This window comes from Diabrotica virgifera, chromosome 1 (genome assembly GCF_917563875.1).
Source record: "Diabrotica virgifera virgifera chromosome 1, PGI_DIABVI_V3a".
Classification (NCBI taxonomy): domain Eukaryota; kingdom Metazoa; phylum Arthropoda; class Insecta; order Coleoptera; family Chrysomelidae; genus Diabrotica; species Diabrotica virgifera.
In genome coordinates this window covers 245,907,177-245,927,264 of record NC_065443.1, presented here as the reverse complement: position 1 = coordinate 245,927,264, position 20,088 = coordinate 245,907,177, and the positions used below count along the sequence as shown (strand labels likewise).

Below are 20,088 nucleotides of genomic sequence, written 5' to 3'. Positions count from 1 at the left end.
GGAGTTTGGCATGTGAAATGTGTCTATTGTAAATTGATAATTATGACCCCTTTCAGGCTGACACCTCAGTGGATACAGGAAGTAGCAATCAGTGATGAAAGGGAAAAGTTGGTATAATCATTAAAGGTTTTCACCTCCTATTTTGGTAAACCTCCATCGATTTGCATGAAAATTGGTGACTAGTTAGAGCATACCTCAAGAAATAAAACTGATTTGGTGCCAACTTGCACTTTTACCCTGGGGGGTGGATACCACCCCTTCTCGGGGTGAAAACTATTTTATTAAAAATAACCCCACAAATCGATAGAGGGACAAATGTTAAGTAAAATTTGTTATATCATGTTATTAAAATAAATCAATATTTTTTGAGTTATTAAAGATAAAAGATTTGTCTGTTTAAGAGCACATGCGTGAAGTTGTGGATGATAAAAAGAACATATTAATTAATTGTATGTTAATAAAATATTATTTTTATATTATTTCGATATTATAAATTTAGCAAAAGTGTATTAAAATATATCCATTATTGGACATCCCCAGTTTCTGAACATATTCAGTTTAAATTGATAGAAAAAATTCAATTAAATATCGAAATAATATAAAAATAATATTTTGCTAAAATACAATTAATGAATATGTTCTTTTTATCATTCCTAACTTCACGCATGTGCTCTTAAATAGACAAATCTTTGATCTTTAATAACTCAAAAAGTATTGATTTATTTTAATAACATGATATAACAAATTTTACTTAGAATTCGTCCCTCTATCGATTTGTGGGGTTATTTTTAATAAAATAGTTTTCAACCCCAGGAAGGGGTGGTATCTACCACCAGGGTAAAAGTGCGAGGTGGCACCAAGTCAGTTTTGTTTTTTGAGGTTTGCTCTAACTAGTCACCAATTTTCATGCAAATGGATATAGGTTTAACAAAATAGGAGGTAAAAACCTTTAATGACTGCACAGAATTTTCCCTTTCATCCCTCATTGCTACTTCCTGTATCCACTGAGGTGTCAGCCTGAAAGGGGGCATAATTGTCAATATTCAATGGACACATTTCACAGGAAAAACTCCATATTACTTATGACGATGATTTTTCGGCTCTAACTCTCCGTCTATTAATAGAAAGTCATATTTTGTTACCAGAGAAAAATCATTATTTGTAGAAAGAATTAGGATGCCCCCATGAGCTGAACGTAGACGATCATACCTAGCAATACTGGAATATTTTTCTACAAAAAAGGCTCGTTGACTCAGTAACCGCACCTATCGGGGGAAACCCTAATTCCTTGGGTATGTTGGGTATCCTATTTCTACCTATGGTATCAATAGAAGCTGGAAGTTATAGATTCTCTCTTTTTGGAGGTTTCCTCCAGCTATTAGCGCTATACCAATTAAAATTTTATCTTACTTTTTGAAATCCTCATCATTATCATTGGCTCTACAACCCATGGTGGGTCTTGGCCTGTTCCAGAATCAGCTTCCATTCCTTCCTATCCTTCGCCTTGGTTTTCCAATTTTGCACTCCTAACACTTGAAAGTCGTCTTCCACCTGGTCTGCCTGCCTCTTCTCCGCACTTCATGCGGTCTCTGGCTATAAATGTGTTTCGACGGCTCCACCTCATTCATTTTCTCTAAGTGACCTAGCCACCGCAGCCTGTTTATTTTGACGGATCTACCGATACTAGGCTCACTATAAAGGCGGTAAAGTTGAACATTATAGCGTCTACGCCATAATTCGTTTTCCTGCACACCTATATAGATATGTCTGAGGATTTTACGTTCAGCCTAACCGTTCTTCATCACTTTTTGTTATCGTTCACGTTTCTGACGCGTAAGTGAGGACGGGCTTAATTAGAGTTCTGTATATCAATATTTTTGTCCTTTTTGTGACTATGTTTGATGTTAAAAGTTTCTTTAATCCATGGTACGCTCTATTTGCTAGATATATACGTCTGTTAATTTCTGCAGATACTGTATTACTTTGGTTGATTTGTGAGCCTATATACAGGGTGTTTCATTAAGAATGTCCAATCTCTGAGTTGTAGATTCTAGACCTCAAAATATATTAAGATTCAACCCAAATCACTTATATAAAATGTGCCTCGTTACTGAGTTACAGGGTGTTTTATTTAAAAATTTAATAATTATTTTTACCCAGTACTTTAAAACTATTTGACATATCCTTATCATACTTAGCAGAAAGCGTAGGTGCCGTACAACCTACTAAATTATGATAAAAAAATGTTTCTGGCTACTATCAGAGGCGTACGATAGGGGACAGTGAATGGTTTACCCTTCCCAAATTCTACGCCACTGGCGGAATTGCTATTTAGCACAATATTTCGATTCTTCAATACTTTCTATGTAAATAATATACTCTTTATTCATAACGATTAAGTCATTAGTTTTCGAGATATTTAAAGTTGAAAATGAAACGACACAGCTATTTTGATTAATGTATTGGGCTCTTTTTGATTTTTAACTTCAAATATCTCGAAAACTAATGATTTTATCATTATGAATGAAGAGTATATTATTGTCATAGAAAATACTAGAGAATCTAAATATTGCGCTAAAATAGCAATTCCGCCAGTGGCGTAGAATTTGGGAAGGATAAATCATTCACTGTCCCCTGTCGTACGCCTCTGGTGGTAACCAGAAACGTTTATTTAACATAATTTAGTACGGTATACAGTACCTACACTTTTTGGGAAGCATGATAAGGATATTTGAAATACTTTTAAAGTACCGGTACAAATAGTTTTTAAATTATGCTGTAACTCAGTAAGGAGCCACATTTTATTTAAATGATTTCGGTTAAATATAAAATATTTGTATCCAGTACTTTAAAAGTATTTGACATATTCTTATTATACTTGGCAATGGGGTGCTTATTATACTTGGGGTGTAATGCTAGTTCGCCTCCATGTGGTGCACCCTGGGTAACGCTAAATGAACTAGCAAAAATTTGGCGGCAGACGAACGAAAAACAAAAACAATATCCTGCCAACATCACAGATCACAAACAGAAATCTTATCTATACGTAAACATACGATGGGAACAAATAAAGGTTCTTCTCAGAACCAACTGACTAGAGATCTCGGACCGTGTATCCGAGTCTGTCACCTTAACATCGAGGGCATAAGCCAGGCAAAATGCCAAGTGTTGCAAAAAATCCTACACGATAACGACATTGACCTGGTTGCCATACAAGAGACCCATACTGAAGACAAAGTCCAGCTTGATTTAAGGGGAAAGATACCTGGCTACGATTTACTGGGAGCCACCTATGATAAACATTACGGCGTCGCAACCTACATTCGCTGCAATATAGAAAATGGTTTCCTACTTTCTGCTTCCAATGAAAATAATATACATGAAGTAGTCACCAAGATTGGAGATATTACCGTAGTTAACATATACAAACCTCCAGCCACTACATGGAACCCAGAAGTGCTAAAGACTCATCCACATCCTACTATATACATCGGCGACTTCAACAGCCACCACGAAATGTGGAAGTACACCACGAATGATGAAAATGGGGAGGCACTAGTAGAATGGTCCGAAGAGCAAAACACATACCTAGTTTTTGATGCCAAAGACAGAGGAACATTTAAATCAGCTGCATGGAGAAAAGAATATAACCCAGACCTATGTTTTGTCTCAAAAGATACCAATGACAGACCACTAACAACTGCGAGAAGTGTCCTTGCAGACTTCCCACATACTCAACATCGTCCGGTGCTTATCACCATCGGAATATCAATTCCAATAATTAGATCATATCCTCGACCCAGGTGGAATCTTAGAAAAGCAAACTGGAAGAAATTCTCTGAACAACTAGACCGGACCTTGAGCTGGGTCCCTCCAACCAGCAAACATTATGAGAGGTTTGTGGGCGCAGTAATAAGCACTGCCAAGAAAACCATCCCTAGGGGGTATCGCAAAGAATATGTGCCTGGATGGACTGAAACATGTGAAGACTTATACACGAAGTTTCTCGAAAGTGGTGACCGAGAAATAGCCGATGAGCTTTTACACAACATCGATACAGCTAGACGCCAAAAATGGATAAAGACTGTCGAAAACCTTGACTTCAAAAAATCAAGCCGGCAGGCATGGTCCTTGTTGCGGAAAATTGGAGGAGCTAACCAGCTGGAATCCAGAGAGTCTAAAATGTCTCCTAACAAGGTTGCCTCCCATATAGTATCTCTATCCAGAGCTCCACGAGATCGAACACATACTACCAACGTGAAAAGAGACTTAAGGGCATTAAAACAAATGAACAGAACGAACTCCGAATATTCAGCAAGAATACTTATTTCTGAAATCACACATGCGCTGAAAGAAATGAAATCAGGTAAAGCACCTGGGTTTGATGGTATCCATCCAGAGTTCTTGATACACAGTGGTGCATACACGAAACAGTGGCTTGCAATGTTCTTTAATGATATACTTCAGTCAGGTAACATTCCTTTCTCACTTAAACGAACAAAGATAATTGCAATTCCGAAACCGGGCAAATCAAACGATAAGCCAGAAAACTACCGCCCCATAGCTCTACTCAGCATGGTATATAAACTATTAGAAAAGCTTCTCCTCAACAGAATTAGTCACAGGATACTAGAAAATGTCCCCATTGAACAAGCTGGCTTCCGCCCTCATCGAAGCTGTACGGACCAAGTGCTGTCATTAACAACTTTTATAGAAGCTAGTTTTCAAAAGAAACAAAAGACAGCAACAGCATTTATAGATCTAACAGCAGCATATGATACTGTTTGGAGACAGGGATTAATATATAAACTGGCCCGCATTATCCCCTGCAGAAAGATAATTAACCTCATTGACAACATGCTGACCAACAGAGCCTTCCAGGTTATAATGGGAAAGGAGACGAGTAGACAGATGAAACTTAACAATGGTCTTCCACAGGGTTCTGTCCTTGCCCCTTTACTTTTCAGCCTCTATATTGCTGACATGCCTGAAACCGAATCTCGGAAGTTTGGATATGCTGACGACTGGACCCTTGCAACAAGCCACCAATCTTTAGAAACTACAGAAATCACTCTCACGAATGACTTATCCATCCTCAGCGAATACCTTAAGAAATGGAGACTACAGCCAAGTACTACAAAAACTGAAGTATCAGCTTTTCATCTAAACAACAAGTTGGCAAACAGAGAATTGCGAGTGTATTTTAATAACAAGCTGTTAAAACACAATAAATACCCGAAATACCTTGGGGTTACTCTAGACAGAACGCTCACATTCAGAGAACACCTGACGAAAACAGCAGCAAAATTGAAAACACGCAACAATATAATACAGAAACTCTGCGGCACTACATGGGGGTCCACAGCATCAACATTAAGATCCTCTGCTCTTGGCCTGATATATCCGGTGGCAGAATACTGTGCTCCAGTGTGGCTAAATAGCAGGCATACCCACCTGGTCGACACCCAACTAAACCGTACTATGCGTATGATAACAGGCACAATTAAGCCCACCCCTACAATGTGGCTACCTACCCTTAGTAATATAGCACCACCCAACCTACGCCGCGAACATGCATTGGTTAAAGAATATAACAAAATAATGGACAGTCGCCAGCTTCTAGTCCACAACGACATCCCCGATATTCTTGGAAACCGTCTCCGATCCAGGTTACCCCCTCTACAATCTGCTCAAGCGCTGCAGCAATCCAACTTTGACTTAAATACCCGATGGAGAGAAGATTGGGAAAGTAGGACAGATCCGCATTACCATAGTCTACCGGACATCATAGGGAAACCTGGCGAATTTGAACGTCCCCGTAAGATTTGGGCAGCCCTTAATCGAATTCGAACAAACTGTGGAAGATGCGCCGACTCCCTCCACAGATGGGGTAAACTCCCCTCGCCTTCTTGTGACTGCGGCGCTGCAAGACAGACGATCAGTCACATTGTTCAGGACTGCCCACGCAGAGCATACACAGGCGACCCTATAGACTTTGTAATGGCAACCGAAGGGTCAATCGAATATATAAAAAAATTGGACATCTGTTTGTGATGCATTGTATAATGCATAAATCTAACTATATTTTGTGATATACTTAAGCCATACGCTAAATAAAAATAAATATACTTGGCAAAAAGTGTAGGTAGTGTACACCCTACTAAATTATGTTAAATAAACATTTCTGGTTACTACCAGAGGCATACGATAGGGGACAGTGAATGGTTTACCCTTCCCAAATTCTACGCCACTGGCGGAATTGCTCTTTTAGCGCAATATTTAGATTCTCCAGTACCTTATGTGTCAATAATATACTCTTCATTCATAATGATAAAATCATTAGTTTTCGAGATATTTGAAGTTAAAAATCAAAAAGATCACAACACATTAATCAAAATAGCTGTGTCGTTTCATTTTCAACTTCAAATATTTCGAAAACTAATGACTTTATCGTTACGAATCAAGAGTATATTATTTATATAGAAAGTATTGGAAAATCGAAGTATTGTGCTAAAATCGCAATTCCGCCAGTGACGTACAATTTGGGAAGGGTAAACCATTCACAGTCCCCTGCCGTACGCCTCTGGTAGTAGCCACAAACATTTGTTTATCATAATTTAGTAGGGTGTATGGTACCTCCACGTTCTGCCAAGTATGACAAGGATAGGTCTAGTACTTTTAAAGTACTGGGTAAAAATGGTTATTAAATTGTTTATTAAAACACCCTGTAACTCTGTAACGAGCCACATTTTATTTAAATGATCTGGGTTAAATCTTAATATTTTGAGGTCTAGAATCTACAACTCAGAGATTGGACATTCTGAATGAATCACCCTGTATACGAACTCTCTTACTCATTCGAAAGTATATGTTCCAACCGTTAGATCTTCAGGTTCTGCCACTTGATTATTATTTGTGACCTTCATATACTTAGTTTTATTAGTGTTAACTTGTAGCCCCATTCTTTCTGATGCTGCTTCCACTGCCGTGAACAATCGGACCAGGTCCGCCTTTCTTCTTGCTATGATATCAATGTCATCTGCATACACTATTAGTATTTGTACACTCCTATTAATAATGGTCCTTCTTGTTGTTATTCCAGATTCTCTAATAGCTTTCTCTAGGGCAATGTTGAATAGAAGGCACGATAGAATAGAACCCACTTGAAGTCCGGTTTGTATCTGGAAAGTTCTTGATATTCCATTTTGCATTCTAACCTTACACTCGACCGTTGAGAGGGTTGCTTTCACCAACCTCACTAAATATATTTTGATATTAAATTCTACCATGGCTTTATATAATGCGTTTCTGTCTACGCTGTCCTAGGCACATCTAAAATCCACAAAAAAATGGTGACTATCAATTCCATACTCATATGTTTTTTCCAAAGCTTGTCTTAGAAGGAATATTTAATGGATAGTAGACTTTTCTTTGCGAAACCCACACTGGTATTTGCCTATTATGCTTTCACAATATCCCGACAGTCGATCGTAAAGAGTGTAGGCCAATATTTTGTAGGACATGTTTAGCAGGGTAATGCATTTGTAGTCCAGGTCGCATCTGTTTTGAGATGGACGTTGAGAGGTGACTCAAATTTTTTTGCAGAAATTGCTTGAAAATAACTCAAACAATAATATTTGAATTATACTCCCACTCAAAATGGTCCGGAACATTGTTTAAATAACCAAAATGTCAAAATATTAAGGAAAAATTCGATTTTTTTATTGGCTTTTTGATTATAACTTTAAAAGTATTCATTTCCGAGAAAAGTTGTACTGACATAAAAGTTGCGTAATTAAATTTTACACAATATAGAATTGGTTAAAAATTTAAAAAATAGTCACCCTTGTTGCAAAATAGCAATAATTGCGAAAAAAACTATACAAAAACAAGTATTCGCATTTTACGTTTTTTAACCATTTATGCTACACATAGGACCTTCATATTTTACACACAAAAACTATATGATATAGTTAAACAACACTGTAAACTTCATTAAGATCGGTTTAACAGATTTTGCAAAATAAATTTTGAAATCCAGCTGTCGCAAAAAAAATTCATTTTTTTAATATGTTGCAGGACTGAAAATAAAGCAGATAGCAAGTTTAATTTTTTTTTTACTTATAGAAGTGTACCGTATCTTTCATTTGCAATTTGCAAAATTAAAATCGATTAATTACTACGTCGTCAGGAAATTTTTTAAATAAACATTAATTTTTGGTGCTACGCGCAGGACAGCGGTGTTCGATTCACACAAGTTGATTTCCATCAAAATTTCTTCCAATCTTTATCTAATATATTATTTTCTTACTCTATATTTTGTTGTATTTTAATATTTTAATTCCACAAAAATCAAACTAATTTTATTATTGTTTGTGAAATATTGTTTAAACAATTGCATATGTTTAAAAATAATAAACTTTTATTCTCTAAGTTAAAATATCATCATCATCATCCAACCAATTCACGTCCACTGCTGGACATAGGTCTCCCTCAATTGTTTCCACACTTCACGGTTTTGTGCTGATTTTTGCCAGTTTTTACTAATCCGCCTGATATCATCTGCCCATCGTGTAGGCGGCCTTCCTCTACTTCGTTTATCTTCTCTTGGTCTCCACTCCATCAGCTTTCGTGCCCATCTTGAATCTTTCAGCCTGGCGACGTGTCCTGCCCAGTTCCATTTGAGCCTGGTGATACGTTCTACAACATCTGCGATACCGGTTGTTTGTCTGAGATCTTCATTTCTTATTTTATCCCGTAGAGTTACGCCCAGCATGGATCTTTCCATGCGCCTTTGAGCAACCCGCATTTTCGACGCTGTTGCCTTGGTTAGAGTCAGTGTCTCTGCTCCATATGTCATTACCGGTAGCACACATTGGTCAAACACTTGTCTTTTTAAACCGATCGGTATACTGCTCCTAAATATGTCTCTCAGAGCTCCGTAGGCTGCCCAAGCAAGAGTTAATCTTCTTTTTATTTCGCATGTTTGGTTATCTCTGCCAATTCTAATTTCATGACCCAAGTAAATGTACTTTTCCACTAGTTCTACTTCTTGTTCGCGTATAATCAGCTGCCCGCTAGGAATCAGATTAGTCATAAATTTAGTTTTAGAAAAGTTCATTTTCAGGCCTATTTTCCAGCAGATAGCGTCTAACTCATTTAGCATTTTCTTTACTTCTCCTAGGTCATCAGTTATAAGGACTATGTCATCTGCAAAACGAAGATGATTTAACTTTTCTCCATCTATTTTGATCCCTTTATTGTCCCAGTTGAGCATCTTAAAGGCATATTCCAGAACAGTTATGAATAGTTTTGGCGAGAGTGTGTCGCCTTGTCTTACGCCGCGTTCTATGCTTATTTGTTTGGTTTTATCATGTAACTTAACACTCATTGTTGCCTCTTTATAAATATTATAGATGAGTGTACTGTAACGGTAGTCAATGCGGCATTCATTTAGAGCTTCTAAAATGCTATCCAGCTCTATCGTGTCAAAGGCTTTATGAAAATCCACGAATGCTAGGACAAGGGGTTTATTATATTCTATTGACTTCTCAATTAGTAACTTGACTGCCTGCAGATGGTCGTTTGTCCCAAAGTTTGATCGAAATCCAGCTTGTTCTTTTGGCTGGTAAAAATCTAGCTTCTTTTCTACTCTTGATGTCACTACTTTTGTAAAGAGTTTGTATAAGTGGTTTAGCAGGCTAATGGGTCTATAATGTTCTAAGTCTGTCTTATCTCCCTTCTTATGCAAAAGTATTGTTACTGCGTTTTTCCATTTTTCAGGTATCGACTTTTGATGAAGGCATAAGTTGAAGAGATTTTTTATTTTACCTATAAGAATGTGGCCTCCGTTTTTAATGGCCTCTATTACGACTCCATCTTCACCTGGTGCTTTTCCATTTTTCATTTTTCTCAGTGCTTGATGGATTTCGCTAGTGGTTATCTCTGGTAGTATTTCGGAGCCTTGGTTTATTATTTTCTTTGAAACCGCTTCCCTCAGATTATTTTGATTCAGCCTTTGGCTCCTATATAGTTCCAAATAAAATTCTTCTACGATATTTAGTAAATCTTCTCTGTTTGATGTTATTTCGCTGTTTTTATTTTTTAATTTATGTATTTCGCATTTTCCGTTGGTCAATTTCCTTCGTAAAACTTTCAAACTTTTATTTTCTTCTATGGTTTTCTGGATGCTTTGAGTTTTATACTTCCTTAGATCTTTTCTGATTTCCTTTGACACTTTCTTGTTGATGTCTCTTAACGCACTTTTTTCAGTATTTTCGCTTCCTCTCATTTTACTTCGCGTTTTGATTAGTTCTCTAGTTTCTGGGCTTATTTTTTCATCTCTCTTCTTTTTTGGGCAGTTTTTTCGTTGACTTTCTTCAATGGCTCTAATTATGTTTTCATTTAAGCTATTTATATTTTCATCTGAAGTTGTATTTCTTTCCAAAGCAGCGTTTATATGGTGTTGGTATTTATCAATATTTAATGGGGGAGTCCAGGCTTGCAAGGTTTTCTTTTTTATCAAACGATTACGTTCTTTTTTGAGGTCTATTTTTATTGTGGCTCTTACCATTCGATGGTCACTTCCTGTAGTAAATTTATTTAGGACGCTCACGTCTGTGATAATCTGTTTTTTGTCGCTGATAATGTAATCTATTTCATTTCTTGTTTTACCATCAGGACTTTCCCACGTCCACCTTCTATGTAGTTTTTTAACGAAAAAACTGTTCATTTGGAACAAATTATTCTGTAGCAAAAAGCCTAAGAGTGTTTCTCCCCGCTCATTTCTACCTAGAGTTCCAAAATTTCCTAGTGATGTCTCTGCTTCGTCTTCTTTAAGGCCTAATTTTGCATTAAAATCCCCACACAGGATTGTAAAGTGGGTGGGTGTGTCTTTTAGAGCTACAGATATATCATCATAAAAGTCTTCAACTTCTTCGTCTGGATGTTGTGTTGTTGGAGCGTATACCTGGATAATTTTCAGTTTATACCTGTTGTTGAGCTTTAGGGTTACATAGGCAACTCTTGTAGACACACTTTTTATATCAACTACGTTTTTCTTATGTTTTTTATGGATGAAGAAACCGACCCCTCCAACTGATTCGGTTTCGGAGCCAATGCTATAGAAGAGGTGTCCTGATTTCAGCGTCTTTAAGTTTTCACCACGGTGTCGTATTTCGCAGACTCCTATTACGTCCCATTTAATTTCTTTGATTGCATCTTCCATTTCGAAGAATTTTTCTTCTGACAATAGAGTTCTGGCATTATAGGTGGCAACGTAGAATGAAAAGGGTTTACGTATTTCTCGTTTCGTCAGTTTTTTGTCCCCCCCAGAATCCTTGGGACAGACTGATAAATCAGTGTGAGACTCTGGATTTATCCTACTCACCTGGGGTCTTTCCGTCTTTGTTTTAAAATCTGACATTTCGATTTATTTGAGGGGATGTTGGCAACATAAAACACCACGCTTGCCGAACGGGTTGGTGAGTCGCAGTATAGAAGCCAATCAAACTGCTGCAGTCTTGCCTCCTACTATCCAATATTAGGCCGGTCCTGGATAAATTTCCATACGCCCCAACATGGTACTGGAAATGCTGCTTACCATTTTCAGGAATATTTATCGACCTTCCGGTCTAGATCCGTAATGTTCAGCGTTAACAGGGGCACCTCGTGTAGGATGTGGCTCTTCACCACGCATTACGGTCTTCACTAGAGAGAGGCTAAGGCTCCACTTGGAAGAGCTATATTCGCTTCATCTAGCCCTGTGAGCTTGTGAGGACCAGTGTTCAGTCAAACCTATACAAAGGTACTACCTCTCCAAGCTCACTAACCCCCAAGTTTAAAATATATGAACAAAGAAAGTTTTTGCTAAAAAAAAGGGTTATTTCAAAGGATAGAGTATGTAAGGATAGAGTATGTAAGGATAGAGTAAGTTAAAATATATGAACAAAGAAAGTTTTTGCTAAAAAAAAGGGTTATTTCAAAGGATAGAGTATGTGTTTTTATTTTGCAATAAACAAATTTATTTATGTATATCGAAATGTAATAAAAATTAAAATGTATCAATCATTATCAAAGGTCATTGGAATGCCCAATCAGAGCAAACTATCCGCTGTCCTGCGCGTAGCACCAATAATTAATGTTTATTTAAAAAAATTCCTGACGCCGTGGTAGTTGATCGATTTTAGTTTTTCAAATTGCAAATGAAAGGTACAGTACACTTCAATAAGTAAAAAAAATTTAACTTGCTATCTGCTTTATTTTCAGTCCTGTAATATTTTGAAAAAATGAATTTTTTTTGCGAAAATTTCTGGGTGAAATATGAAGGTCCTAAGTTTAGCGTAAATGGTTGAAAAACGTCAAATGCGAATACTTGTTTTTGTATGTTTTTTTTCGCAATTATTGCTATTTTGCAACAAGGGTGACTATTTTTTAAGTTTTTAGCCAATTTCGTATTGTAGGAAATTTATTTACGCAACTTTTATGTTAGTACAACTTTTCTCGGAAATGAATACTTTTAAAGGTATAATCAAAAAACGAAGAAAAAAATCGAATTTTTCCTTCATTTTTTGATATTTTGATTATTTAAACAATGTTCCGGACCTTTTTGAGAGGGAGGATAACTCAAATATTATTATTTGAGTTATTTTCAAGCAATTTCTGCAAAAAAATTTGAGTCACCTCTCAACGTCCAAATGTACTAATATTTTTACAGATGCGCCCTGGTCTATTGTAGTTATCACAAACTGTTTGGTCTCCTTTCTTGTGAGTAGGTACAATATTATACCTACGCCTACGTTCCAGTCTTCTGGTAGTTTTACCTGCTTCCAAATCAGTTCTACTAGCCTACTTATACTACAGGTCAGATTTCTTGCGCCATATTTTAAAAGTTCAGACGGTATACAATCTGATCCAGGAGCTTTGTTTTCTTTCAATTTCTTTGTGTAATTTCTGAAGTACATATTATGTGAAATACCCTATGTCCGACCGAAATTAATACGCCAGTCAATGGGAGCAAGAATAGGTTATTACCTCCGAATTCTATACTACTGCATGGATTTTAATGAAATTTTGGGCCTAGCCTCTACTTATCTCCTAATTCAAAGTCTACCCTATGCCGATGTGTGCTTTTATCTTGGGGGTGGTTCCCACCCCTTGTTAGTGGTGGAAAAATTTTTGGTTAATATTACCACGGAATTCGCTAGAGAACCTAATTCTAAGCAAAAACTGTTCTATAATTTTTTTTTGAAAACTCAATACTTTTTGAGATATTCGTGGTTGAAAATTGGCTATTTTCATTGCAACATAATACCTTTTCGAACGGTTTTTTGTGAATACCTTAAAAACTGTGCATCTAACTAAAAAAACTATATTAAACATTTTTGTAGTTTATAAAAAAACAAAGGGACACTTGCCTTCATAAATCTTCTAGTTATAATGCAAAAAGAGATATGGTAGGTGAAAATAGTTTATTTTTTGGTACATTCTCAAATTGGTGTATCCAACTTGAAATAACAGAGAAACGGACGATTTTAGGTGTATAATGCTACTAATACCTTTTGTAGTGCTTGAAATGTCCTTTAAAATGAGCTACATTAAAGTTCCATTACATTAAAACAAAGCGAGATATCCTGCAAACAAAATTGATAACTAATGTATTTTAAGAAAAAATGAGAAGTAATATTAGCCCCCATCCACCGAAATGTAAATTCATGGTTTTCCTTTCACAATACCTTTTACTATAGTGTTATTTCTATGTTCAAAAAGTTGGACTGGATTAAAATGAATGATTTTTGAAAAAAATATGATCAAATTATAGAGCGCATTTTTAAATTTCCTTAAAAATCTTCCTTTTCCTCCATATAACTTGAAAATCATAAGAGACACAGTAATGAAAAATAAAAAGAAATTTTTATCTGAAAAAGCCCTACATTTTTGTGTGGTATCTTTTTTCGTATCTCTTATCTTTTATGAGTTACATGGAGGAAAAGGAAGATTTTTAAGAAAATTTAAAAATGCACTCTATAATTTGATCTTATTTTTTTCAAAAACCATTTATTTTAATCCAGTCCAACTGTTTGAACATAGAAATAACACTATAATAAAAAGTATTGTAGAAGGAAAACGATGTATTTAAATTCTGATGGATGAGGGGTTAAATATACTTCTAATTTCTTTTTAAAATACATTAGTCATCAACTTCTATGCCGAATATCTCACTTAGTTTGAACGTAATCGACATTTAGTATTGCTTATTTTAAAGGTCTTTTCAAACACTACAAAAGTTATTATGTAGTATCATTACACACCTAAAATGGACAGTTTCTCTGTTATTTCAAATTGAATACACCGATTTGAGCATGCAGCAAAAAAACAAACTCTTCTTACCTACCATATCCCTCTTTGTATTTTAACTAAAAGATTTATGAAGGAACGAATCTCTTTGTTTTTTTACAACCTACAGAAATGTTTTATATAGTTTTTTTGTTAGATGCATAGTTTTTAAGGTATTCGCAAAAATCCGTCCGAAAGGGTGTCATTTTTCAATGAAAATGGTCAATCTTCAACCACGAATAACTCAAAAAGTATTAAGTTTTTAAAAAATAATTATAGAACAGTTTTTGCTTAAAATTAGGTTCTCTAGCCTCTTCCGTGGCTATTTTAACCAAAACATTTTTCACACCCGACAAGGGGTGCGAACCACCCCCAAGATAAAAGCGCACATCGGCATAATTTAGACTTTGTTTCTTGAGCTATTCCCAACTTACTGTGAAAATATCAAGTAAATCGATGTAGTAGGATGGAATTCGGAGCCAAATACCCTCATTGACTGCCCTATAACTCAATTTGTAAATTAAAATTCTAGTACATAATATGCTTCTTTTCATGAGCATTTTTCAGTGCGTCACAAATGATAGAAAAAAAGGTAAGTCCGTGATAATATACATTTAAGTGACATTACATTTTAGTTAAATCTGACAGTTGTCACATTTTATTTGCAATTTGGCATAAAATCAAATCAATTGTGTTTATTGCATTTATAAAATGGTATTTTCTTTGATTTGTATAGTCTTATAAATTGAACAGATTATATTCGTAGATATATTATATAATTCGTAAATAATTTTGTTTTCGATTATAGCGCCATCTATTGACAACTAGAATAAATGTTATAAATGTCACCGACGAAATGTAATCACCGACGTGCGTTTTTTTCTGTCACATGTAATTTAATGCGTTAGAAAGAAATCGAAAAACTGTGACGCACTGAAAGATCCTCATGAGAAAAAGCATATTATGTATATTATGTACTTCAATTATTCAATTCTTGAATATAATGCGTTTTGTCTTGTTAAACAAATTTTTTTGGAACTTTCCGTTTAGAACTAGAAAAAAATCGCGGGGAATTTTAAAGTTAGTATTTACATACAAATACATACACTTTTAGCAATTAGCAATAATTATTATACAGCGTGTCCCAAAACAAGTGGAACGGTCGAATATTTCGCGAACTAAACATCGGAGCAAAAAACTGAAAAACACGTTTTCAATAATTTTTATAAGCCTATCCAATGACACCATACGTAATCCCCAACTCCACCCCCTGAAGGTGGGGTAGGGGATTGCGTGGTGGGGTAACTTTAAAATCTAAACTAGAAGCTGCCAGTTTTTATTGCAGATTTTACTTATTTATGTAAAAGTAAGCAACTTTTATTTGAGACATTTTTTCGAATTGTGGATAGATGGCGCTATAATCGAAAAAACCATTTATTTTAATAACATAGATAAATTATAGAAACGCTCTAATATCTCGAGAAATACACTTTCAAATAAACACCAAAAAATATGTGTTTAATATTTTTAAAAACCTATCGAATAACACCAAACATGACCCTCTACCCCACCCCCAACAGGCGGGGTGGGGGTTAACTTTAAAATGTTAAATGGCAACCTATATTTTTTATTGCAGGTTTGGATTAATCATGAAAAATTGAGCAACATTTATTTAAAACATTTTTTAGAATTGTCGATAGATGGCGCTATAATTGGAAAAAGACTATTTATTAGCGCCATCTATCAACAATTCTAAAAATTGTTTTGAACAAATGGAGGTTGCCATTTAAGATTTTAGAGCTACCCCCACCCCACCTCCAGGTTGTGGAGTGATGGGTCGTGTTTGATGTCATTCGATAGGTTTTTGAAAAATATTAAATACGTATTTTATTGTTTTTCCTTTGGCAGTGTATTTCTCGAGATCAGGGCCCCCGCAAGGCTGATTGGCGCCCGCGTGCGGGACATATTTTAGCGCCCTTTAAATCAACTATATGTATAAAACTAATAAATATTTTTGAAAAATTTAAACTCAGAATGAAAGACTACATTATTACTGAGGCCGAAAGTCCCTGAAAACTTCTATAATGTTTATTTTAATAAGTTACAGGGGTGAAAATAAAAGAGAAAATTTAGTGTGATTTTTAATAATTGCAAATATTTAATTCAAAAGAACCTTTTTATTTATTTTAAGGGACTGTCGGCCCTCGGCAATAACGCTATCGTTCATTCGGCGTTTAAATTTTTTTAAAATGCTAATTAGTTTTCTCAGGATTCGAAAAAATGATATGTACATTTAAAACACATTGATAATTTTGACAGGCGACATTTTGCGCCTTTCCCCTTAAATTTTTTGCTGCAACATTCATGAAGCACCCTGCATATTAAATTAAAAATATATATTTAAGTAGGTAAATAAACAATAATATTTTGTCATTTCAAAGTTTTCAAACAAATTTTATAAAGGGTGTCTATATAACTAGGAACCATATGGGAAACTGTTTTATTATTAATTTTACGAGAAAAAGTTATTCTTCATAAAAAGTTCCGCATTGTCTAGAACTCAGAATGTAACCATCAAATATCAAATTTTATGAATCTTATACGAGGTATGTCAAAAAATATGAATTTCGGTCAAGAGCAAAGTACGTTTAGTTTTCACAATATTGAAAATTTATTACGAAAAGTTGTTCAGCATTAAAAACAAACTAAATATGTTTCTATATGCAATTACATCCTTCTAATTGAAATATATTGTGATATAGAAAGGCACTTACTTTTGATCGAAACTCATATTTTTTTACATACCTATATCTCATATAAAATTGAAAAAAATTGATAGGATATGATGGTTGCATCTTAGATTTTAGACCATGTAAAGCTTTTTAGAAAGAACTTTTTATCGTACATTAATTGTACTTTTCAGCAACGCCCTTTTCATTTATTAGAAATAATGTCATAAGTCTTTTATTATTAATAATTAGCCCTTTTCAGTTACTACAAATAATGTGATAACTCTTTTATAATTATTAATTAATTAATCAATAACAATAAAGAGTTATCGCATTATTCGTAATAAATGCAAAGGGCGTTGGGTATCTGTAATTTGAGGAAAAAAATTCAATTAAAAGGATGTAATTGCATAAGAGTTTTTAATTAATTCCAAACAACTTTTCATAATAATAATTTTCGATATTGTAAAATATAAGGTACTCTTGATCGAAATTCATATTTTTGATACTCATAAGATTGACACAATTTTATATTTGGTTGCATTTTAGTTTTTAGACTATGCGAAGCATTTTATGAAGAATAAATTTTTTCCGTAAAATCAATAATAAAAAAGTTTCCCATATGGTTCCAATTTACGCAGACACAATTTCTTAATTATTTTCTTTTTTTTTTTGAAAATAAATTGTAAATTGTGGATTTTATTAGAGGAAACCCGATTATAAGTATTTAAAATGAATAATTTTATTATTATTCTATGCAATGATTCTGATACCATTTTCACAATTAATTTAATTTCCACGCCACTTAAAATAACAACAAATAAAAAGACTGTCCAATTTTTTTAACCCGAAAACAAAAGTTTAAAATCAGTAAAGATACTCAAGTCAAATACATACTCATAATTCATAGAGCATTTGTTTACTTAAGGGTAATTATCATTAATTCGAGTAAAACGGGCTCCACACTCTCGGCGAAGTTACTTTGCCAAAGTTGACCGAAGTCCGAAGTACTCTCTCTACACATTCGTTCGAAGTGCGATACCGACAAAGATCCCTTTGAGCAGACCGACAGAGAATGGAAGTAGAACGAAGTGAGTCAAAGTTACACAAGGTGGCCGTCTACACTCTCGTACTTGTTGAACCTCGATCGACTTCGGCGAGAGTGAAGTGCGGGCGAATATATTTTTGACGGAGCAAGTTCAACATTTCAGGACGGGAATAATTATTTTTTCAGTAATAACACAATGTTTGATTTTTGAGACTTCTCTAGCTGTTCATGAAATAATTAAAATTGTATATAAAAAATGATTATCTAATTTAAAATAAATAATTTTTATTTACCAAACCTTCGGTTTGGCGACCCTTTGGGGTTACGCCCGCGTGCGCCGCACGCGTTGCACGCCCGGTTACTGGGACCCTGCTCGAGATATTAGACCGTTTCTCTTATTTACCTATGACATCAGGATAAATGATTTTTTTCAAATATAGCGCCATCTATCAATCTGGAATCAATAAGGAATCAAAATCTGAAATAAAAACTTGGGGTCTCTATTTAAGATTTCAAAGTTACCCCCGTCCCACCTCTAGGGGGTGGAGTGGGGGTCGTGTTTTTGTCATTCGATAGATTTTTGAAAATTATTGAACACGTATTTTTCAGTTTTTCGATACCATGTTTATTTCGAGAAATATTCGACCGTTCCGCTACTTTTGGGACACTCTATTATTAGCAATATTAGCAATTTTTAGTTAAAAACTATATTTAATACAGTCAAAGTTAAAATTATTTAAAAAACTCTAACATGAAGTAAAACCTCTATGTAATTGGTTTATTTATTAAAATTTAAAAATCCCAATGGATTGAGTAAAATATGTCCAATTCAGAACGTTTTCAGACCTATCGGTCCATCATCAGTGAATGTGCATACTTGCTAAATAGCCCCAGAACCAAAAAATGGTTGAATTTATAATTCGATTTACATTATTTAAAAATAATATTAACTACGTTCCCGTACCCGAACATGGTGACTATGTTCCCGTAGGTTATATCCTGTAACATCAGCGTTTAGCCTGTTTAATATTATTTTTAAATAATGTAAATCGAATTATAAATTCAACCATTGTTTGGTTCTGGGGCTATTTAGCAAGTATGCACAGTCACTGATGATGGACCGATAGGTCTGAAAACGTTCTGAATTGGACATATTTTACTCAATCCATTGGGATTTTTTAAATTTTAATAAATATACCAATTACATAGAAGTGGTTTTATTTCATGTTAGAGTTTTTTTTAACTATATATACAGCCAACCTAGGGAACTTCCCTTTTAGTTTAAAATTATTTGTCAAAATAATTATTTATATTGATTGTTATTTTAAGGAACCTGTTCCTGTCGAACCGTGGAACGAAGTGATTGATGCGACAAAGTCATCTGCCTGTCCACAGCGAGATCTTAAAGGACTGGGACCTGTCATTGGTAAAAATATTACAGTTTTAAGAATATTGATAAAATTAGTATTGGTGAAAAAAAGTCGTAAACTGACATTTTTATCTATAAAACTTCATTTTTATACAGGGTGTTTCATTGGGAAACGAAATACTTCAATGGTGAATAGAGATCACTGAAGCGGTTCTAGATATACTACATTTATTGCCTCACCGAGTTTATAACCGAGTTACAGGATGTTTTATCGAGTTTGCCCATTTCTTTCTGGACCCATAACTTTAGAACAACCTTGTATATTTTTTGATATTTGGTACACATATGTCTCATTTAGAACTCAATCCACCCAACTACTAATCACAAGAAAAATCCAGGTACGGGCTAAAAAAATTATGAATTCATTGTGACCTTGAAACAACACCCTGTATATTAAAATTTTCAAAATCCGTTTGCATATTTGAAAATAGCACAAGAAACTAAGTTTAATGGTTCTCTTTAGTTTTTTGGCCAGCCAATTTAATGACTTTAATTTTGAAATTATATTGAAATTTTTAAGAACTCAAAAAAGCAGGTATTAATAACTT

General features: G+C 34.7%; 1 protein-coding gene across 2 annotated transcripts in view; it reads left to right on the top strand.

The window, feature by feature from the left end:
• The window catches only part of LOC114347394 (venom carboxylesterase-6-like), a 92,781-nt gene that overhangs the window by 40,532 nt on the left and 32,161 nt on the right, over positions 1-20,088 (top strand). For both annotated transcript variants that reach the window (XM_028298130.2, XM_028298185.2), the window contains exon 4: positions 19,441-19,537. In XM_028298130.2, coding sequence (XP_028153931.2) covers positions 19,441-19,537 — 97 coding nt within the window. The remainder of the gene's footprint in view (positions 1-19,440; positions 19,538-20,088) is intronic.